General features: G+C 40.0%; 1 protein-coding gene across 5 annotated transcripts in view; it reads left to right on the top strand.

Annotated features, from left to right (window-relative positions):
• LOC118806544 (anoctamin-1) overlaps positions 1–17,500 on the top strand; it is a 90,382-nt gene that overhangs the window by 52,828 nt on the left and 20,054 nt on the right. For 2 of the 5 annotated variants that reach the window (XM_036567972.1, XM_036567973.1), the window contains 7 exons: positions 4,032–4,192; positions 8,796–8,878; positions 9,085–9,096; positions 11,752–11,823; positions 12,090–12,161; positions 16,929–17,003; positions 17,285–17,486. In XM_036567972.1, the coding sequence (XP_036423865.1) occupies positions 4,032–4,192; positions 8,796–8,878; positions 9,085–9,096; positions 11,752–11,823; positions 12,090–12,161; positions 16,929–17,003; positions 17,285–17,486 (677 nt within the window). The remainder of the gene's footprint in view (positions 1–4,031; positions 4,193–8,795; positions 8,879–9,084; positions 9,097–11,751; positions 11,824–12,089; positions 12,162–16,928; positions 17,004–17,284; positions 17,487–17,500) is intronic. The other 3 variants (XM_036567974.1, XM_036567975.1, XM_036567977.1) reach the window with 3 other exon arrangements.

Raw genomic sequence — 17,500 nt, 5'->3', positions numbered from 1 at the left:
CATCACACTGTCCTTTACTGACATCACACTGTTCTTTTTCTGACCATCACACTGTCCTTTACTGACTATCACACTGTCCTTTACTGACATCACACTGTCTTGTACTGACCATCACACTGTCCTTTACTGACATCACACTGTCCTTTACTGACCATCACACTGTCCTTTACTGACATCACACTGTCCTTTACTGACATCACACTGTCCTTTACTGACATCACACTGTCCGTCACTGACATCACACAGTCCGTCACTGACATCACACTGTCCTTTACTGATGTCACACTGATCCTTCACTGGCATCACACTGTCCTTCACTGGCATCACACAGTCCTTTACTGGCATCACACTGTCCTTCACCGACATCACACTGTCTTTTTACTGACCATCACACTGTCCTTTATTGACATCACACTGTCCTTTACTGACATCACACTGTCCTTTACTGATGTCACAATGTCCTTCACTGACGTCACACTGTCCTTTACTGACATCACACTGTCCTTTACTGACATCACAATGTCCTTCACTGACGTCACACTGTCTTCTACTGACATCACACTGTCCTTCACTGACATCACACTGTCCTTTACTGACCATCACACTGTCCTTTACTGACTTCATACAGTCCTTTACTGATGTCACACTGTTCTTCACTGACATCACACTGTCCTTCACTTATGTCACACTGTCCTTTTCTGACCGTTACCTGTCCTTCACTCCAGGTTTATGTGCTCAGAGTGTGAGTTTTATATATTATAATGGTTTTTACACCCTTTATCAGGAACACTACACTAATACAGGAAGTTCCTCCTTTTTCTCTCAAAAAGCCTCAGTTCTTTGTGGCCTGGATTCCACAAGATGCTGCAAACATTCCTTTGAGGTTCTGGTCCATACTGATGTGATCAGATCATGCAGTTCATGCAGATTTTCAGCTGCACTTTCATGCTGTGAATCTCTTGTTCTACCACATCACAAAGCAGTTCCACTGGATTCAGATCCGGAGACTGTAGAGGCACTGAAGAACACTGAGCTCACTGTCATGTTTATGAAACCAGTTTGAGACTTTTGCTTTGTGATGTGGTGCTTTATCATGCTGGAAGTAGCTGTTAGAAGATGGAACGGATGAACATGGTCAGCAGCAACACTCAAACAGGCTGTGGTTTTCAAACGATTGATTTTTATTAACAAGCCCAAAGTGCGCTGAGCAAACATCCCCCACCCCATTACACCACCTCCACCAGCCTGGACGGCTCACACAAGGCAGGCTGGGTCCATGGATTCATTGTGCTGGTGCCAAATTCTGACCCTGTCATCTGTGTGACTTAGCAGAAATCCAGATTCATCAGACCAGGCTATGTTTTTCATCTTCAGCTGTCCAGTTTTGGTGAGCCTGTGAGCCTGTCTGTCTGCTCTGACCGTTCTCCACTGACCTCTCTCATCAACAAGACGCTTCCGTCAGCAGAGCTGAAGCTCGCTGTATGTTTATTCTTTATTACTCCATACTGAGTAACTCTAGAGATGCTGTGTGTGAAAATCCAGATCAGCAGTTACAGAAACACTCAAACCAGCCCATCTGAACAACAAACACACCACGGTCAGAATCACTGAGATCACAATAATCACCCCATTCTGATGGGTGATGTGAGCAGTACCTGAAGCTGCTGCCTGTATCTTTATGATTTTATGCACTGCTGCCACACGATTGGCTGACTAGATAATCGCATTATTGAGTAGGTGTGCAGGTGTTCCTAATAAAACGATCAGTGTGTGTATAAAATAATAATAAATGAGATTTTCAGTTTTAGTGCTTCATTCTTTGCTCCACTGTGACAGTGAGAAGTAAACACATTCACAGAGAGCTGCAGTGACAGTCTGAGTGGCTGAATGATAAATCTGTATTTAATATTTGTGCTCGTCTGTGTTCAGAACTGTGGACGCGGATCATCACCAACCCACACATTCAGCTACTGAGTCTCCAAATACCAGATTAGTGAAAAAGGTGTTAAGGCCATTGTTCTGTTGTACGAACAAACTGTAGTCCACACTGGCGTCCTGCGGCGTGCACTGTCGTCATGGTAACCATCCTTTATAGTGTCAGTGGTGTGATTTTGTGTGTGTGTTTGTGTGTGTGTGTGTGTGTGTGTGTGTGTGTGTTTGTGTGTGTGTGTGTGTGTGTGTGTGGTGTGTGTGTTTGTGTGTGTGTGTGTGTGTGTAAACATGAATTAAACTTAATTTTAACACTAGAAAGACCAATACTGTCATTTTGACCATTTTTAAATTTTGAGAAAAACTAAAACCCCCATATCTTCTGATCCCTGACGTCATATTTTATTGTGACTTTGAGTGCATTTACATGCACTTAATACTTAAACAGATTAAGGTATATAAATCTGATTAGTAAATCTGATAAAGAGGCTGGATTTGAGCTCAGTAATGGGGTTTTTAAGTGCTGTAAACTCTCACCCTGATTTCTTTTGTTTCTCTCAGTCTGAGCATGTGTGAAAACAGAGCGCCGTTCCGGAAACAGCGAGCAGCGTTTAACACAGCACCCGCGAGACCAACACAGCACTTTTGGAGTGACACTGAAACTGAATACACACTTGACGAAATGAAGGATTTAAATATTCTTCATTTTCTGGATGATGTATGTTCATATTTTCAGCTAAAAGTGACTCGATTGTTTTAAAATAAACCGCTTATGAAGTTTAAGTTTTATGTTACATTTATGCCACATCTTATTCTGTGAGTTTATTGGCTGGTTATAAAGCAGAAATCGGATTACTGCCTGACTCATATAGAGTTTCCCCATTATCTGATTACCCAAGAGTATGAAAACACACTGAACCAGTTACTGACACAATCTGATTTTCTGCACTTATCAGATTATTAAGCGTAAACGCATTGAACCAGTTACAGACACAATCTGATTTTCTGCAGTTATCAGATTATTAAGCGTAAACACACTGAACCAGTTACTGACATAATCAGATTTTCTGCAGTTATCAGATTATTAAGATAATGAAAACACACTCATTGTTATGAGATTGAAATTAAAAGGCACAAAAAAGTTCTGAGTGCGCTTTGTAAGGCCATTAGTGCTCAGGTTGACCATGTTGTGGTGGTGACCACATGCTCCAGTTCATAGAAGGGGCTTTAGCAGTGTGGTATGCAGTGCGGTGCTGTTGTTCCTTGGTTTAAAGTTGTGTGTTTGTGTTTATTGTGTTATTTTGTGTTGGGGGCAGTGGGACTAGAGGTCTTTGCATCTACCATAGAGAGACGAGCTGTGGCTAGTAGTGACCCGGCCTGCTCTGCCCGTCTGTTATGTTCCTTTTCTCTTGGTGTCCGTAAAGACCGCTTGTAGCAGAAGCGTGGCGTCTCCCGTGTCTCAGACAGCGTTTTATCTGCGTGAGCCGGCTCTTCTTCCTTCTATTCCACAAACTCGAGTGCTATTTTAACAGCTGTCATTCAGGAGCCTCGCCTCATTTACCTCACAGAATATCAGACTTTGCTGTCTGTGACTCACAAACTCAACACCTTCATCAGAAACTTTGCTGAAGATGATTGAGCCGCATCTGAACACGGCGAGAAACATCAATTTTACTGTAACGGCAGCGTTGAATGTGCCCTGCTTCCTCACAGGTTATCATAGAACAGTCAGTTATGAAATTTTATGTTGAATATTCTAAATAATATTCAAGTATACTAAATATATAAATAACATTATATATTTGTTGGTTTTATGAATGTAGGCAAGTTAATTTCGAGCAGCTTATATGAACATTTCATCTACATTTCAACATTTCCTATGACGGTTGATTTGATTATTTGGCCATTTGGACAGTAAAAAAGAAAGTTTTTAATATTAACATACGAAGCTGCCAGCATGCAGACAGGAATGTATGAAATATTTTGTACAAATTTTATGTTTAATTATTAATTTGTTGCTCAAGGTATGATTTCATGTGTTCTCTCTCTCTCTCTCTCTCTCTCTCTCTCTCTCTCTCTCTCTCTCTCTCTCTCTCCCTCAGTATGGAGATCTGTGACAGTAGGAGGAATATAACAATGTGTCCTCTGTGTGACCGAGTGTGTAGTTACTGGACTCTGAGCTCTGCGTGTGGGACGGCGCGCGCCAGCCACCTGTTTGACAACCCAGCCACTGTCTTCTTCTCCATCTTCATGGCACTGTGGGGTAAAACACACACACACACACACACACACACACACACACACACACACACACACACACACACACACACACTGTGTGATGTTCTTTGCTGACTCGGCCTCTGTAGACAATTTCCAATAAAGCTGTTTCATTCACAACAACATGCTGCACATCTGAGTCTGAGAAACTGAGCTACAGCAGCTACACTGAACACTGAAAACAGAACAGAGCTGTGAGCTGCATGGTGGGATAATACGGCCTCTGTACAGCTTACTGTTCACAAAGGCATTTAAAAAATCACCACAGTAATGTTTAAACCTCACGACTCCATTCAGTCAGACAGAGCAGAGTCGGCCTAAATGGACTTTCTACTGGTTTGTTAGCTGTTAGCTCACTTGTGTAGAAGCAGTGATTGTAGTTGGCTGTATGTGGTTGTGGTCACATAGATGTGATTATGTGGATGTGATTTTGTGGTTGTGATTATAGATGTGATTATGTGGTTTTGTGGATGTGGTTATGTGGTTGTGGTTATGTAGATGTGATTACATGGTTGTGATTTTGAGGTGTGGTTATATTGTGATTTTGTAGTTGTGGTTATGTGGTTGTGGTTATGTAGATGTGATTATGTGGTTGTAGTTATGTAGATATGGTTTTGTGATTGTTATGTAGATGTGATTATGTGGTTGTAGTTATGCCATTGTGATTTTGCGGTTGTGATTTTGTGGTTGTGTAGATGTGGTTATGTAGATGTGATTACGTGGTTGTGATTATATAGATGTGGTTTTGTGGATGTATTTTGTAGCTGAGATTTTGTGGTTGTTTATATTTTATTAGTAAAAATGAACATTAAAGTCCAATCTTTTGACACGTTGCTTCTGTTTAATTTTTCCTAGTTAAAAGTCATTACACACATGCACCAAACATGTTATGGCACTGACTTCTGTGATCTGCATTGTACTTTACATTAACCAGTTACGTCTGCAGTCAGACTCTCACACACAATGTATTTCACATAAACAAGATATCAGATCATAACTGCATTTTCACAGAGTATCAATACCCACAACACTTGCTTCTGTCCTGATAAAGGATCATTAGATCATATTTAAAATGAAGACACACAGACAGTGAAATGCATCAGACAGGATTTTGGATATTTTCATACATATTCAAATGGATTTGATAAACATATTTAAATACATTTATTTTTGTACATTTCTTTATGTAATATTTCCCCATACATTTTAAAATACATTTGGAAAAATATTTAGTTAATATGGCAACATATTCTGAAATATATTTGTTTAGTGTTTGGAATGTTTTTCAGCATGAACTGCTATGCATTTAAGCTGGTTGTCAAATATACAAAAATGTACATGTCCATATATATATATTTTTTTCATAAGGGCTGATTGAATACATCTGTAGTAATGGGGAGACTGTGGGGGGGGGGGCTGTTTTTATTGACTGTACTATCACTTTAAGTCAAACAGCTGTATATGTTTAGCCTCCTCTCTTCAGTCTCGTCCGTCTCTGACACTGAAAACTGATTAAATGCAGTAATACTCAAGTCTGAAGATGAATAGAACTTAAACAACAGTCAGGAGGACTGTATTGTCCTGATGTTGTGAAGCAGACTCTGCAGATTTTACATGATCTGAGAAATGAAGTTGATCGTTCAGGATAACTCTAAGTTTTTTAGCCCTGTGTGATAGGGGACCAGTGTAGAGCACATGTTTGGTTTGCAGGTGGATGGTAGTGATGGGCATTCCAGTCAAATTTGATATTTGAGTTTGTAAAACATTATTTGAAAAATACTTGAATAACACAACCCATCATAAAAGGAACGTATGAATCTACGAGGCTATCGTCGAAATGCAGTGACCAGAGACAGTGATGCGTCATGCATCTATCAACATCTTTATGCTGTTTTGCACTACTAAACCATATCAAGACCTCAAATTTGTAGTAGGTGATGTGTTGCTTGACATCCTGCTTTTCTATGTGAGATGGCTGCAGTAGTCTTTAAACGGTGTGCAGTAGCCTTTAGACGTTGTGTGGTAGCCTTTAGATGGCAGCAGTATTCTTTAGACGGTGCGTGATTGTTTTTAGGCAGCTGCAGTAGTCTTTAGATGGTGTGTGGTAGCCTTTAGATGGCGCAGTAGTCTTTAGACAGTGTGCAGATGCCTTTAGGCAGCTGCAGTAGTCTTAGACAGTGTGCAGATGCCTTTAGATGGCGCAGTAGTCTTTAGACAGTGTGCGGATGTCTTTAGACAGCCCAGTAGTCTTTAGACAGTGTGTGGATGTCTTTAGATGGCTGCAGTAGTCTTTAGGCAGTGTGCGGTAGCCTTTATACAGCGCAGTAGTCTTTAGACAGTGTGCAGATGCCTTTAGATGGCTGCAGTAATCTTTAGACGGTGTGAAGTAGCCTTTAGATGTTGTGTGGTAGCCTTTAGATGGCAGCAGTATTCTTTAGACGGTGCGTGATAGTTTTTAGGCAGCTGCAGTAGTCTTTAGATGGTGTGTGGTAGCCTTTAGATGCCGCAGTAGTCTTTAGACAGTGTGTGGATGCCTTTAGATGGCTGCGGATTCCTTTAGGCAGCTGCAGATGTCTTTAGATGGTGTGAGGATGCCTTTAGATGGCTGCAGTTGTCTTTAGACAGTGTGCGGATGCCTTTAGGCAGCTGCAGTAGTCTTTAGACAGTGTGCAGATGCCTTTAGATGGCGCAGTAGTCTTTAGACAGTGTGCAGATGCCTTTAGATGGCGCAGTAGTCTTTAGACAGTGTGCGGATGTCTTTAGATGGTGCAGTAGTCTTTAGGCAGTGTGCAGATGCCTTTAGATGACGCAGTAGTCCTTAGACAGCGTGCAGATGCCTTTAGATGGCCGCAGCAGTCTTTAGACAGTGTGCGGATGCCTTTAGATGGCGCAGTAGTCTTTAGACAGTGTGCGGATGTCTTTAGATGGTGCAGTAGTCTTTAGACAGTGTGCAGATGCCTATAGAAGCTGCAGTAGTCTTTAGACAGTGTGCAGATGCCTGTAGACAGCTGCAGTAGTCTTTAGACAGTGTTTGGTAACCTTCAGATGACGCAGTAGTCTTTAGGCAGTTACAATGAGTTACAATGCGTTGTGACATTGTGAAGTGCACTGTGAGGAACACACACTCTATTAATTATGCATGCTTATGTCATACACTTCCCTGATCTAATCTCAGTAGTACGCTTTGCAACAACAAACATACAGTCATCATTTCACTTCATTGTGTAAACACAGAATCTCAGTATCGTGAATCAAATCGTGAATCAAATCGTGTCTGTGTCATAGAGTTACTCCTCTATGACACAGACAAACAGCAGATATTAAAGCCAAATTATGAGGGCTTGAGTTCAAACACCTGCAGTGTTCAGGTGAGCTGTGTCTTGCGGGTCCCACTATTTGAACATTTACATTATTTTATGGAGCTTCATATGAAAGCAGAGGCAAAATTAGCCCCTTCATCATTTACTCTTGACACGTGATCATCTCTGAAATTAAAATGTTAATAATTGATAATTTCTCTCTAATTTTAGCACCTTTCCTGTCACGTTATTTCCTCCAGTGTGGCCATGGAATGAGGAGTGTAATAAGAAATGCATCAAATGTTTCTACTCTTTCATTTCCTCCCATTAATCACACCTGCAATAACAACAACAACGTCATGATCCAAAGCTTGGAGCAGCTCAGCGCAGTGCAGACGGCCATTACGCTGGGAAATTTAAGAACTCTGTTATATATAATACTGTTATGTTATATTATATTGTGTTATATTAAGAGGAACACTGGGAGCCCTGCCCTTTTCACCTAGTTGGTCAAAAACAAAACAAAATGAAATTACCAGTTTAATTGTTGGTATTTGTTAATTGAAATCATTATCTGAGCAAAACTATACAACAAAAATGCAAATTCACACATTTTTCTTTTCATGTTTCTGTAACTGTCTGTAAGTGTTAATCTATCATCAATACATCAAACATCCTGCAGGGAAATTACTGCTAAAAGTCCAGAGCTAATGTTTTTCCTATTATGGTAACACTGACTAGTTTTTGAATAGCATTAGGAGGAGCCCTCGAAGTTTAGCAGAAAATAAAACTAATGTTGATAACAAGTAAATCGAAGTATGTTAACATAACTAAAACCAGTAGCAGCTGCTTGAAGCGTGAATTTTATCTTTCACTTTAGTCTGTGTTTATAGGTAACAGTGAGTCACACTGTGTCAGAAACCATAATCAATGAGTCTATTAGAGATTATTGAACACCTCCACGCAGTTTGAGACATGAAGCTGAACTCAGCTTCCCGTTCGTCTGCTTCTTATTGGAATTTTCGTTTCACCTTAAACGGTGTAGCAGTTACTGCCTCAGACCCGAAGGAAGCAGTGTGTGATGACTTAGCCCTGCAGTTAGCGCCATGCTAATCAGTGCAATATAAGCTTCCATTACTTGTTAACTACATTAGCCTCTTAGCTCCAGTGCTAAAAATGAAGAAGCAAACTTCAGACACCAAACAGGCCTCGGCTGAGCATCTGCATTTAGAGTAAGAGGGGAAACTGGGGGAATTTCACTGAACTGTCGCTGTCTAATGTGTTTTTCAGCGGCGTTCTTCATGGAGCACTGGAAGCGGAGGCAGATGCGTCTGAACTATGAATGGGATCTCACAGGCTTTGAGGAGGAGGAGGTGAGGAAGCAGTGAGAGATTTCAGACACAAACACAGCCGGTTTATATTTTACTCTCTTATATTCAGTGATAAATTACAGCCCAACCTTTAATCACGAATAATCAAACATAATCACTTTCAGTCTTTACTCATGTAACACACATTATCATTTAATCACGTCTAATTCATCAATTTGTCGTCCTTTTCTCCTCGTTGGTGTTTGTAGGAAGCACAGAAGGTTTGGAACGTTTCAACAGTAAAAGCTCTTTAATGATCTCTCTGTTTCCCATTTTCAGATGTTTTCTTTCTCTTTGGCTCTTTTTCCGCCCTCAGAACATCTTTCCAGCAGCCTTTTCTCAAAAATACTCTGTGTACTTCAAAATAAAAGTCACACCCTGTAAGTCAGGGGTCTCAAACTCAAATGACCTGGGAGCCACTTCCCCAAAGGGGGGCTGGGCAAAAAAAAAAAATACATGAAAAAAGTGTTCTACAATTTTTAAGTATGAATATTAACTGCATAATGTTTTTTCACCTAAATTTACTTAAGATTATAAACTAGAATATATAGTTATAGTGTTACAGTGAAACTATAATAGCTTGTGTGCTCCTGGTCAAATTCCATATTGTTGTTGATTTAAGTGTAAATAAGTTACAGAGAACACAGTTTTACACTTTAATACACAACTACTGTTTATTTACTGAATTCAACACACTGAAGAAAAATAATAGAACATAAAATGTGGCCTGTGCAAAAGATATTTTAATATTTTAATATTTTTCTAAAATATTATACTCACAGAATAAATAGAAAATGTGCACTATGAATATCATATTTAAGTGTGTTCTCTGTAGAATATATGTTCAATTATTTACACTTAGAAAAAACATGCAAATGCCATTTGACTGGGGGTGTTTAAACTTTTGCATTTAAACGCACCTTATTAACAATTCTTCTGTCACCACAACCCACAACTACAACTACTACTAAAGTTTTATTCTAAAAATAACTATAATAATAATAATTATTAGCAGAATAAATATACTGAGTGTTTAGTAAACATATTAGTGTTCAAGTAAATCTAGTAATCTTACATTTGACAGTGTGGGACTCTTACTGTAAAAGCATTATTGTTTCTGCTGAGTGTAAATGAAGTGTTGAGCAGTTAATTCTGAGTTTTCAGTGAATCAGTTTGATTGACTTCATTCGTTATTTGTTCTGCTCTGTGTCTCCGGCTGAGTCAATCAGTAATGTGTGTGTCAGCTGTAGAGAAATTACAGTCAGGTTTGTGTTTGAATGGATCTGTTCTGCTTTAACATCATCAGTCTGAGCTGATATATTAGAGGTTCTGTTGGGGAACCAAACACAGTGAAGCAGATCTACTGTCAGATGGAAATATTTAGCTACAGAAAAATGAGACAAAAAAGATTAATTAGCTGGATTTAAAGATACATTTTAAATATGTGAATTGTTTAAACAGTTTGAGACCCCATTATACTCTACAGTCCTTCTGCACAGTCTGTCTAAAACACTCTAAAACACTCTAATACACTCTCTTTCCACTGAAGACACCCGCTCCCCTAACACACACTCAGCAGCAGAGCTGTGTCAGTGACGGGGCCTCATATTTAGGTTACTGTGTGGAAAATAACCACAGTGAACGCTTAGTCATGTTTACAAAACCGTCTCCTCCGTATTAGCACACTAATGCATTTACAGAACCGTCTCCTCTCATTTAGCATAGTAACGTGTTTACAGAACCGTCTCCTCTCATTTAGCACAGTAACGTGTTTACAGAACCGTCTCCTCCGTATTAGCATAGTAACGTGTTTACAGAACCGTCTCCTCCGTATTAGCATAGTAACGTGTTTACAGAACCGTCTCCTCCGTATTAGCATAGTAACGTGTTTACAGAACCGTCTCCTCCGTATTAGCGCAGTAACGTGTTTACAGAACCGTCTCCTCCGTATTAGCACAGTAACGTGTTTACAGAACCGTCTCCTCCGTATTAGCACAGTAACGTGTTTACAGAACCGTCTCCTCCGTATTAGCATAGTAACGTGTTTACAGAACCGTCTCCTCCGTATTAGCATAGTAACGTGTTTACAGAACCGTCTCCTCCGTATTAGCGCAGTAACGTGTTTACAGAACCGTCTCCTCCGTATTAGCGCAGTAACGTGTTTACAGAACCGTCTCCTCCGTATTAGCACAGTAACGTGTTTACAGAACCGTCTCCTCCGTATTAGCGCAGTAACGCGTTTACAGAACCGTCTCCTCCGTATTAGCGCAGTAACACAGTTAGGGTTATTAGTAACGGTTAAATTAATTTAGATCTCCATCATGTTAACTGTTATAATCGATTGTATGGTTATTTGAATCCTGCTGTGATTTATATGAATTAAAAAAATTGTACGGCAAGTTTTTAAACAAGCACTAAACAAATTTGTACTGTCAGTGGGGACTCTTACCATCAAAGCACCAGCCTACAGAACACCAGCATCTCTCTGCACCTGCATGTGTGTGTGTGGATCAGAACAAAAAAATCCTATTCACAGTCTGTGTGTGTGTGTGTGTGGATCAGAACAAAAAAATCCTATTCACAGTCTGTGTGTGTGTGTGTGTGTGTGTGTGTGCGCGTTTGTGTGTGCGCGTTTGTGTGTATGTGTGTGTATGTATGTGTGTGTATGTGTGTGTGTGTGTGCGTGTGTGTGTGTGCGCGTTTGTGTGTGTGCATGTGTGTGTGTGTGTGTGTGTTTGCGTGTGTGTGTGTGCGCGTTTGTGTGTGTGTGTGTGTGCGTATGTGTGTGTATGTATGTGTGTGTATGTGTGTGTGTGTGTGTGTGTGTGTGTGTGTGTATGTATGTGTGTGTGTTTGCGTGTGTGTGTGTTTTTCAGGACCACCCGAGAGCGGAGTACGAGTTCAGAGTGATGCAGAAATCTCTCAAAAAAGAACACAAAGCACAAAAGGTACAACTGATTACACAAACACACACACACACACACACACATACACACACACACACACACACACATATGCACTCAGAGAGAGAGAGAGCATTAGTGTGAGTGTGTGTTATTAGTGTGTGTTTTTTGTCTCTCTGATCAGTGTGTGTGTGTTATTAGTGTGTGTGTTTCTTGTCCTCTGAGTGGTTTGTTTGTGTGCGTGTATTATTAGTGTGTGTGTGTTTATTATTTCTCTGAGCAGGGTGTGTGTGTGTGTGTGTGTGTGTTAGAGGCCTACAGGAGAGTCGTCTGTAAATAAATGGAAGCGAACTGTTCACTCAGTCATGAGGGGCCAGAAGATGGTATTACACACTCGTCTCCATCACACACACACACACACACACACACACACACACACACACACACACACCACAGAACATGCTTGTCTCTCTCATGCTGGGGCTCCTGCACCTGAACATAGTCAGCGCCAGACAGATGGGCTTCAGGATCCACTTTAGCACAGACTTTACTGTTAAGAGAGTAGGATTAGCATTCAGAGTGTAGGGATTAGTGTTCAATGTGTGAGGATTAGTGTTCAGAGTGTGAGGATTAGCATTCAGAGTGTAGGGATTAGTGTTCAATGTGTGAGGATTAGTGTTCAGAGTGTAGGATTAGCATTCAGAGTGTAGGGGTTAGTGTCCAGAGTTTAGGGTTTAATGTTCTGAGTGTAGGGCTTAGTGTTCAGAGTGCAGGGATTAGTGTTTAGTGTTCAGAGTGCAGAGTTTAGTGTTTAGAGTGTATGGTTTAGTGTTCATAGTGTAGGGATTAGTGTTGAGAGTGTAGCGATTAGTGTTCAGAGTGTAGGGTCTGGTGTCCAGAGTGTAGGGTCTGGTGTCCAGAGTGTAGGGTTTAGTGTTCAGAGTGTAGGGTTTAGTTTTCACAATGTCAGGATTTGTGTTCAGATTTTAGGTTTAGTGTTCAGAGTGAACAGAAGAGTGTTTATAGTGTAAGGATTAGTGTTCAGAGTTTTGGGTTTAGTGTTCAGAGTGTAGAATTATGAGCTAGTGTTTAAAGTTTAAGATGTAGTGTTTAGGGGTTAAGGTTAGTGTATAGAGTTTAGGGGTTAGTGTATAGAGTTTAGGGGCTAGTGTATAGAGTTTAAGTGTTAGTGTATAGGGTGTAGGGCTTAGTGTATAAAGTTTAAGGTTTAGTGTATAGAGTTTAGAGGTTAGTGTATAGAGTTTAGGGGTTAGTGTGTAGAGTTCAAGGGTTAGTGTATAGGGTGTAGGGTTTAGTGCATACTGTTTAAGGGTTTAGTGTATAGAGTTTAGAGGTTAGTGTATAGAGTTTAGGGGTTAGTGTATAGAGTTTAGGGGCTAGTGTATAGAGTTTAAGGGTTGGTGTATAGGGTGTAGGGGTTAGTGTATAGAGTTTAGAAGTTAGTGTATAGAGTTTAGGGTTAGTGCTTAGAGTTTAGGGGTTGGTGTGTAGAGTTTAGGGTTAGTGTGTAGGGTGTAGGGTTTAGTGTATAGAGTTTAGGGTTAGTGCTTAGAGTTTAGGGGATAGTGTATACGGTATAGGGGTATAGTGTATAGTGTTTAGTGGTTAGTGTATAGAGTTTAAGGGTTAGTGTATAGAGTTTAGTGGATAGGGTGTAGAGGTTAGTTTTTAGAGTTTAGGGGTTAGTGTGTTGAGTGTAGGGGTTAGTGTATAGAGTATAGTGGTTAGTATGTAGAGTTTAGAGGTTAGTGTATAGAGTTTGGGGGTTAGTGTATAGAGTTTAAGGGTTAGTGTATAGAGTTTAAGGGATAGTGTATAGGGTGTAGAGGTTAGTGTATAGAGTTTAGGGGTTGGTGTATAGAGTTTAGGGTTAGTGTTTAGAGTTTAGGGGTGTGTATAGGGTGTAGGGGTTAGTGTATAGAGTTTAGGGGTTAGTGTATAGAGTTTAGGGGATAGTGTATACGGTATAGGGGTATAGTGTATAGTGTTTAGTGGTTAGTGTATAGAGTTTAAGGGTTAGTGTATAGAGTTTAGTGTATAGGGTGTAGAGGTTAGTTTTTAGAGTTTAGGGGTTAGTGTGTAGAGTGTAGGGGTTAGTGTATAGAGTATAGTGGTTAGTATGTAGAGTTTAGAGGTTAGTGTATAGAGTTTAGTGTATTGGGTATAGGGTGCAGTGTGTGTTGTCTGGTTTGTCAAGAATGTTCTGTATTGTAGGGGTTGCTGTGAAGGATTTAGTGGGAAGTGTTTAGTATTTATTCTTTAGGATTTAGTGTTTAGGCTTTAGGGTTTAATGTTTAAACTTATACAGGATTAGTGTTTATGGTTAAGTTTGGTTTGCCTGATGTCCAGAATGATCAATGACAGAGCACACAGCAGACTGACCCCTCCCACAGTGTGAGATGTAAAGGTGATTGTGCACCTGTGAAGTTTTGTCCTGGTTATATCGGCAGCCTGTGGTCGATATAAGAAGGTGAATGATGTTCTTTGTGTGTTTGTGTGGTTTAAATTTAGAAATTATAAAAGCCACACACACACACACACACACACACACACACACACACACACACACACACACACACACACACCTGTGTGAGATATAAGCCTGTCAGAGCTCTGAATGTGGACACTCTGAGTGTGTCTGTGTGTGTTTATGCAGATTTTGCTGCATGTTTTGTGGGTGACCTTTAACCTTATTCAGCCCTGGAGGCCCAGCATGTCAAATTGCAATAAAATGTTTCTCCAGCCATTCAGCAGAAACTCTTCATCATCGTCATCATCAAGGAACTGTGTGGAAAGACTGGAAAAACTAATGCATCTTCCTAAAACTCCAGCCACAGTTACAGTGAGAGGACTCAAGTGTTCAGCCTCTTCTGTTTTATAAACAATAAAAAAAATATTTATTTGTGGTCAATTAACTAAAAATAAAATCAATATCTATAATAATGACTTAAATATCTAACAACAATAATACTAATAATTTGTTTATGTGGCAATCAATTCCAAAATTGTGTGTGCTTATTTTACATAAACATTGACATAAACGCTTTCCGTTTAAAGACATTTTACACTGTGCTTTTGTTTTATATGTCTGACTCCGCCCACAAAATAAACAATACAAAACACAGCTAGTGACACACTGCAATTATACAGCATTTAAATATGATATTTTAGGACAATAATTAAAATCACATCATTCTAACATTTTAAAATCGACGATGTTTTGTTTTTTCCAGCAGTCGTAATTTTAACAGTATAAACTTTGGTCAGTAGGGGGAGCTGTGCACTCATCGTTCAATGGCAGACTCCGCCTACGAGCACAGACATTGGCTCATGACTCATTTTATTGGCTTTCCCTGCATAATTTCCATGCAACTTGACACATGAAACAATTAAAAAACAAAGTTGTGGACGATACGCTGATCACTGCAGTAGACGGTCTGTACAGTTTTGTTTTGTTCTCGCCAAAAAGTTATATATGAGGTAAAACTTACATATTTGCAGCATTTTTATCATTTTCATATCTTTTTTTCTGGCTGTCACTCTTTTCAGCTGCCCAACAAACCATCTTCTCTTTTTTGTTCATGTCCATTGATCAGGAGAAATGAGTGGTTTAAAAGTATATGATTTAACAAGATCACATGATATCACAGTATTGATTGGCGGTTTCATAAAACTCATTCCATGAAGTTGAGATCATGGCTGAGTTTCAGCTGCAGGACGCTTTACGTTTTACAAATACAGTTTAGTTTCAAGGAGCTGAAGTTGGATCATGTGCACAATGTTGTTTCTCCAACACGACGAGCTGAATTATTGCCTGAGTTGTAGTTTTGTTTCGTCTGATCAGAGAACATTGTTCCAAAACAGTTCTGATCTGTCTAGACGTTTGAGTGTGAATCTTAGATGCGCATCCCTGAGCTTGTTTTTATCAGAAAAGATTAGCGTGGGCTGTATGAGCGGGGAGGATTGCGCTCAGTGTGAAATCCCCGTCGGGGGTCCCGTGTGGTCTGTGTGCTAACTCTCTCTCCATAGCGGCGCTGATGCTTGGTAGCTTTGCTGCAGCTCTAGCTAGTTAAGAACACCAGAGACAGAAGCTGATTATGGGAGAAGCAGATAAACAGTGAGCTTCACTGACTCTGTGTTTTTCTCTAACAGACAGCAGAATGTCATGAGTTTATTTTCAGGGACAAAAATGTTCTTTTTGAGTCATTTAGGGGCCAAGGTTAATTTGGGAATCTTGGACCCCCCTGGACCCCCTGCATTTCACACCTTGATTGCGCTGTGTAGCTGCTGTTCTGCTGCTTTCAGGTCCTGCAGCTCTTTTCAAATGACTGCAAGCTTCTCTCACTTTCTTGATCGTCAGTCTGAGAGAAATCCTGCGCTGCGTTCGGCGACGATTAGTTGTGATTCCGTAAACTTCCCACTTAAGTTTTATGGGACACCGACGGGGATGTTTTACGGTGTACCTTATTAAACTTGAGTGTTCTTTAATAATGTTTTCACTGAGAACCGCAGGAAGCTCCTTCACCTTCACTGTTTTTGCTGCTTGATGCGTGAAATATTCCCAATCGATGGCAACATTTTATTTTTACAGCTTTAATATTTACAAATTATTTAAATGTATATTTTACACATAATCAATATAATGTTTATAAATAAATAAAATTATATTTATTAGATTTATTTTATAAATAAAATTTTTAAAACCTGTGTTTGATTATAAAAATGGACTATTATGTGTTTAAACATGAAGTGGATATTTGAACTGGAAGTATATTAAATAACACACAGTGTCTGAACGCTTGTTTTCCCTCACTGTGAGTGGACTGGACTGTCCCTCTGTCTGGACATGAAGTTCTGCTCAGTTCTGCAGACACTTCAGCTTTAAAGCTGGAAAACTGATCTGGTTCCTCTTCTGAAATCAAGGCTGTTTCCATCTGACAGCTGGGTAGTTTACACTCTGTAGATCTAGGACAATAAAAATGTCTTTACTTTGTGCCAAAAACTGCATGTTTTCAAACAATTTCAACTTTTAAAATACATCATTCTGTTCATCTGTCAGATGGAAGCTCCTCTATATAATTATCGATTCTGTAATACAGAATAACTGAGAAACGTTTTCTGTCTCACAGTCAGAGAAAGAGAAGCTGACCTGTAGAGACAGATGTCCAGCCTATATGACTAATATCGTCATGATGTTGTTAATGGTAAGGCAGTCAGTTCTTTGTTACAGTTATCACTCACACATAATTAATATCATAATATCATTACATATTTGCATCAAACGTGTGAGTAAAGTTTCCTTTTCACTTCTTATATGAATTTTCTGTTCCACCTTAAATGCTGCAACTGTTATCTATTCAGTACATGATTATGGGCTATTTTATGAAGCTGTTTATATGGTATTATATTTTGAAAGTACACCAGGAGTGATGGGGGGGGTGTCATGAACTGTCACTTTAATGTCGCTGTTGAATGCCGTTTTCAGATCGGCGTGACATTTGCGATTGTATTTGGAGTCATTCTGTACCGCATTTCCACCAAAGCAGCGCTGCACATGAGCTCCAACCCCACCACCCGCTCCAACGTGCGACTCACTGTCAAAACCACAGCTGCCATCATCAACCTGGTGGTCATCCTGATCCTGGATGAGGTGTACGGAGCTGTGGCTCGCTGGCTCACCGAGCTCGGTCAGTTCAGCCTC

The sequence above is a fragment of the Colossoma macropomum genome, unplaced genomic scaffold (assembly GCF_904425465.1).
Source record: "Colossoma macropomum unplaced genomic scaffold, Colossoma_macropomum, whole genome shotgun sequence".
NCBI lineage: Eukaryota > Metazoa > Chordata > Actinopteri > Characiformes > Serrasalmidae > Colossoma > Colossoma macropomum.
The sequence above is the reverse complement of the archived record's forward strand: the minus strand, read 5'-3'. Positions and strand labels throughout refer to the sequence as shown.